The following is a 6,579-nucleotide window of genomic DNA, read 5'->3' as shown; positions in this document are numbered from 1 at the left end:
ATTTCATATTTTTTTTAATAAAAAAGATTTTACGATTTTTTTTTAAATCCGTAAACTTATACATGAATGTCGGAGTAAGAAATAGACAATCCATCAATCAACAGCATCTGCAGTGTTTATTTTAGATGCCGCGGCAACAGAGACGCGAACTCATGGCGATGGCGCGTGTTGCAATATAAGTGCTTTGATAATAGTAACGTATATTTGTCAGAGAAATGAGATAAAAAGTAAAGCTATACACCTAGAACTGACTGACAGTTTTAATTGAACAGTCGAACTGTACAGTTAGTTTATTTGCACAAGCACAGATGTATAAATCTCATCCTTATCTTGCTAGTATTCTTCAGTATATAATAATCTAGTATCGCAGAATAGCGGGGAAAATAAGGACATGACATTTGAGAGTTGGGCCTAGTTAGCACCAGGTTAGTCATTTAGTCAGGAACTAAATAATTTAGTAACTAATCGTATGTACAACGAAAATTTAGTAGAGTTGATTAGCAAATCAAATACGAGTGTGTTTTAGCTTTTTGGCAGTTGAGTTCATTATTAACCTAGCGAAAATTAATCATAATACTATGGCTGGAAAGTATGCAGTTCTGAAAGACATGCGTCTTTATAAATACTGGAAAAATACTTATAAAGCTAAAATTATTTTATGTCTTCAACAACAAAACTCTGTAAAAAAAATCCTTTTTCTGCAAAAATATACAAATTAAAAAACCCCTATTCGGAAATCCCCGAGCTAAATTGAACGAAAACAGGGTTACAGGTCAAGCGGTTGAATGATTATAGGGTGACCACTCATCTAGCTTGAGTTATAATGTCAACAATTTTTTTTTTTATAAGGCAAACAAGCAACCACCTAAATTCGTTTAAATATCGAAGCTAATGCACATAGACATTAGTGATTATAGTTGCTTTGCCTTCCATAAATCAATGGAGGTGGGGACGCAGACTTAAAGTCAAGAAAATTGAAGAAAACTGTCTTGCCTTTTGCAGAAAGTGGAAATTCATGGTCAAAACAAAGTGCCCATGATTTATTACATTATGACAAAATATAGTTACATAGTTTTTTATTTTTTCATGTTCAATACCATCTGTCACTGGACGTAAATGTACAAAAATTTAGGCTCCAAAAATGTTCATAAAACTGCAAACCTGCTTTTCCTGTCCGATTTTCAGTGTCATCCATGACAAACACTTAAAATAACAGAGGAATAAATCTGCTAACACAGCCGCCCAGACTTGTCACTTTTAATCATTTATAAATTGGCCACACAATTCAACCTTAATAATATATTAAAAAAGAAAATATTCATATCATCCAGCAACACTATGTTATCTTTTTAAATAAAAAACACGCGCGAAAGTTTTTTTTTTAAATTGCAAAGGCGTCGCTGTAGTTCGATCGCGGCGTACACACTGGTCTATTCTCGTGTTTGCCAAATGAAAAGTTTAACACGTGTTTTTAACTGATTGTGTATTTGTTTATATTTGTACCTGTATCGTTTGAACATTAAACTGAATTTTACGCAATATTTCTTTAGTGCAATTGTTCAAACGAATTCATCTCTTTCGTCTTCAAAAAGTACTCATGACAATTTTGGCAATATCACTTCCGGCTGGAGCGTTAATAAAAAAAGTTACGAAAATCTTATAGGTTATTTTGATATAAAAACAACGTGACGTTTGGAAACATAAAACTAATAGAACTTACTAAATCTATGATCAGGGCAATTAACGTACTAGAAGTAATTGTCCGAAAAGTAGATAATTTACTGATGCTGGCATTTAGCCAGCATGCCATTGAAGAGCGATTGCTTTTGACAGTAGTTTTATAGTCTACCGATGTTCACGGCTCATTAAAACAGATTTAGACGTTAACATTACCTAATAGAGACTATACTCTCTTGAACATGATATAAAAAACATGATTTCCACCTTATTAAGATGTTTAGGACGTAGGTAGATTTAACAACAAAGCGTCTGTCATATTCACCACATGCCACGTGTAAGTGACATGACACGACATTGTTCGAAATAACTAATTGCGTTTACCGTCACTAACAAATGTCGCTTGGAAATGCCTTAATTTCTACTATTGCGGTGCACAGTAAGATGAGATATGAAGACCTCTTTACATCTACAGGCATTTCATTCTCAATAACTTTCGATGCGAAAGTTTAAATGGATGGATATTCGTAGAGTTTGTAGCCCAAGTTGCTGATGATAGCTACCTGAAACAGCTTCAAAGTTACGGAGCTTAGAAAATAAGACAAGCGCTCCAACAATGAAACGGTATGCTTGTACATGTTAAATTTGTATGGTGCTCGTTTTCTTTGTAGACAAAGGTGAGATCAGTCGAAATAGTGCACATTCATTATGCATAGTACTCAGTGTTTTCTTCGCTTGAATTTTGGCAGTCTTTCTTTTCTTGAAACGTCTTTCTTTCCGTTTTAATAGTAAACGAAGGTACAGGGTTGATTTCGTGTTCTATATCTATATGAAGAAATAAAAAAGAGTGTTTATAAGTTAAATTGGTTAAACTGCGAGCCACTGCGTAGATATTTTATCATAAGCAACGCCCGTCGTATCTTGGTCCTATGATTCCTATAGATCCATATAAGAAACTCAAAAACTGCTTGTCAGCTTTCTCAATAAATTCTTAATCGCCAAATGATTAAAAACTGTGCTAAATATAATATAAAAATATAAACATTTGTGGCTCATTATCTCCCCTACGTTATCCTACTCCCGTAGGGTCGACACACCGAGTTTTCGTCTTTCAAATAACTATCGTCCGTCATCTCAGTCACCTCGCCACTCCCTTCTTGATCATGTCAACTTTCACGCAGTTGATCCATCTCTTTCTAGATCTATGTTTACATTTGTGGCTGAACACTAATATAAAAATAAGACACCTCCATACTAATATCCACCTTAACCTTGATGCTGGTTTTTCTAATTTTTTTTTTGACGCAATAAAAATTATTTAATAAAGCCTTTTTCTTTTAATTTGTATTAAACTGGCAATATAACACACCTTTTTTGCCACTGTTAACATTATCAGAAGTCGCGTGACAGATGACGGTTGACAGCTAATGTCAATTTTGTTTTGAGTCAAAGTTTTTGTATAGTTTTCTAAGTGAAAATAACGTGGATTCCTAACAAGATTTTGTATTTTAAGTTTTTTAAAAGTGTTCAAAAAATATAGTTTTACTAAACTTGTACTCAATAAGTTGTACAAATTATCTGCTAAAGCAACAAAACAATGGATGACGGTGATGAAAGTTTGCATCGTTTAGCGGGCACGTCTGGTGATGCGCCAGGGGGTTTGATTATCAAAAAGAAAGATAAACCGCAGGAATTTCAGTTTGCCAAACCTTCCTTGTTAGGGTTAGATAAACTAGCAGCCGCAAAAAGGAAGCAAAACAGATTAATATCCTTTCAAACTGAGGAAAACGAATCGGAAGAAAGTGAAGACTCTAAGGATTCTACTGTAAAGGGTCGGAAATATAGAAAGCATAATGAAGAAACTCCAACGTATACAGGTGGATTGTCTGAACAAGCACGTGAACGGATGCTGGAGCGGTTACAAAAGTAAATATTAACAAATATCCCTTTTGTTTTTGTTTGAGTAGCTAGACTTTGGTTCTTAACATGTCAGTACCATAATACTTTATACAAAATAACTTAAATACATAAATACAAGAAACATACAAAATTAAAAAGAAAAATAATGAAAAATCATAAAGAGTACATATTTATAAATTACTCTAAGGCCTTTAACACCATTCTGTGAACTTAGTCCACAAGGTCCATCAGTGGTTTACATCTTAAAATGAATAAGAATAGAAAACTAAATCTATGTGTATCTATGTGTGTCTATATTCAAATCTTATTCCCTAATTCAAATTCAAATATTTTTAGGTTAGTTTTAAATTAGGTATATGGCCTAACACTAGTATAAATAATAGGTAATAAAATTAATAACTCAAGTAAAACAAATTGAAATAAAATGCTATTTTTCACTTTACAGAAAAGAAAAAGAAACCAAAGAAAAGGGTGTCCATTATTCAACAAAAGAGGAACAGAAATTAAGATCAAGAGATGATGATGATAGATCCTACTTAAGTCGTTATGATCGTAGAGACCGTGACAGAGATAGAAGAAGAGATGATGACTATAGGAAAGATAGAGACAGAAATAGAGATTCCGACAGGAGAGATAAGGATAGAGATAGAAGAGACTCGGAAAGAGGTAGTTCAAGACGAAGTTATTATGAACCTAGGTTCAAAGATGAGCCCAGAACTCCAAAGTAAGCTAAACTTTTGCAAAATATATAACTATTTATATACTATTGTGTTTAAACAAGAATTTTACACATTTAGTTCCACTATTAATTCTGTATTAATAACACAAAGAGGGAAGATTTGTATTTTTGTATGTAACCAATAAAATCAACAACTCCTTGGCAGATTATAAAATTTCTTTTGCTGTTCATAAACTATATTTTCTCCGAGTGACATAAGGTATATTACTAAATTATTAATTCTGCACAGATGAAGTCCCAGGCAAAAGCTAGTAAACAAGTAAACTCTGGGAATCAATTATACAATTATATTATTTGTTAAATTAGTCCCAAAGTAATGTTAAAGACATAATATTTTTTATTCAATACTTTTCAGTCTAAAAGTCCTCAAACCGACGGACAAAACTGCATGGGATGATGATGACGATGACCCGAAAGGTGCAGTAAGGAAGTCCAGTTGGGACTTCCCTACGCCATTGCCGCGGGACTCGAGCTCCAGAGATAGATCACAACGAAGTGAACGGGGAAGACCATTGAGGGATAATAAAGGGAAACTTTATGAATACTCTTCAAGAGCAACTCCACATAAGTAAGTGAAATCTATGTTTATCGGCCGAATAAATAAACGTGAAAATATGTAACAGTGCCCTAAATGATAAGGCTCTTAAACTCGAAGTTCTTTACAACTTTTGATATTCATCATATTGAAAGCAGCGCTTATGAAGCTAAGTGTTTAAAATTCATTTCAGTATTTGGACGTAAGTTTATTAAACGAAATAAGTCAACTTAAGTTATGCTTAGCTCATGTCATATTTAATTTCATAACAACTAGCTGTTCCCAAGCTGCTTCATCTGCGGGTATTTATAATAACTTCATTTTATCATTTACATTTGTCAATTTATCATGACATGTCATGTCAATCTATGGCAATCTTAATTCGTTGATGTTGGCAGCAACTTATGGTCTCTTTCCCACATTAGGGTTTTTATCCAATTTATTTACCAAGTTTAATAGTGTGAAAACATATAGCCTAAAGTGTGAAGTAAGTGTAGGGATTTTTATTAAAAAAAGAATTATTTAAAAATATGCTGTAATTGCTCACGTCTTAGGCAACAAAGAAGTGTGTGTTTACACTTTATTATAATAGTATAGATTTATTACTAAATGTTGTGAAACAGTAATTATTCTCAAAGAATGTGGTAAATTGTTAATAAAATCAGTGTAGGTACCATAATAATGTCATTGCGAAATACTCTGAATTAGCATAATGTAAAATATCTTTGAAATAACGATAGGAAATAATTTCATTCAAATATTGAGGACAGCGCCATCTAATTGAAAAAGTTTCCTACTGTTAGATATTTCCACAAATGACTTCCTTTAAAATATAGACGGATGCCCATATTAACAATACTTGTAAATTACTTTAAAACACACAAACTGAACTCCAATGCGACAACGCAAATGTACCGAACGTTCCGTTGTGACGACTAGTAAAACACCGAGCTTGTTGGCAACTGAACGCCGAGACTGCGACTGAGCCCGAGCCATATATTTATAAAACTACCCCTCACTATTCCTTCCGTTTCCTAATATTTTCCTAACCATATTGTTATTTTAAATAAAGATAAATGTATTGATAAATAGCACAGATTAACAAATAACTTTTAAGGATACAGAATACATTAAAAATAGTTAAAAAGCTAACACTAAATATTTTTTTTTCCGTGATTCTAGTTTTAAGATGAATTAAAATTAGGTTAACAAATAATTTAATTCTAATATTTTTATACAGATGGGCATCCACGCGGCGTATAGTTGATATAGACGATCCGGACTGGGAGGAAGTTGAGAAGAAATTGGACCGAGCCTGGTACAACATGGGTGAAGGTTAGTATTCCTTTGTTTAAAAATCCTAGTTTAAATTAGGGGTGATTTAGAATTAGCTAAAAATACTGGCGAGGTACAGGATGATTTTAAACATATCTTTTGATTTTCTTTTCCAATAAGTAATAGTTGCTTCTATATAAGTTGTAGCTGGCAAAGTATAGTAGTACACTTATAAATTTTATATAAAATACTATGTAAAGTAGTTCAAAAGGCCTCTTCAATTGAATGGGGAATTTGTATCAATTGAATTTTAAAAATTAAATAATTAACTGAACATTTTACGGCTGTTACTCACGTGTACTGTCACGTCTACTGTATAAAACGTCTCACGAAAGTTGAAATAATTTATTTTATTAATTTCTTAAATTAAACA

General features: G+C 32.7%; 1 protein-coding gene across 2 annotated transcripts in view; it reads left to right on the top strand.

Moving 5' to 3' along the window:
• The first annotated feature begins 3,103 nt into the window (after positions 1–3,103).
• The window catches only part of LOC106100276 (pre-mRNA-splicing factor ATP-dependent RNA helicase PRP16), a 55,339-nt gene continuing 51,863 nt past the window's right edge, over positions 3,104–6,579 (top strand). For both annotated transcript variants that reach the window (XM_013279084.1, XM_013279083.1), the window contains exons 1-4: positions 3,104–3,603; positions 4,043–4,321; positions 4,692–4,904; positions 6,112–6,206. In XM_013279084.1, the coding sequence (XP_013134538.1) occupies positions 3,275–3,603; positions 4,043–4,321; positions 4,692–4,904; positions 6,112–6,206 (916 nt within the window). In that variant the 5' untranslated portion in view covers positions 3,104–3,274. The remainder of the gene's footprint in view (positions 3,604–4,042; positions 4,322–4,691; positions 4,905–6,111; positions 6,207–6,579) is intronic.

Source organism: Papilio polytes, unplaced genomic scaffold (genome assembly GCF_000836215.1).
Source record: "Papilio polytes unplaced genomic scaffold, Ppol_1.0 DF824058.1, whole genome shotgun sequence".
Classification (NCBI taxonomy): Eukaryota; Metazoa; Arthropoda; class Insecta; order Lepidoptera; family Papilionidae; genus Papilio; species Papilio polytes.
Note: the sequence above shows the minus strand (reverse complement) of the source record. Positions and strands in the feature narration are given on the sequence as shown.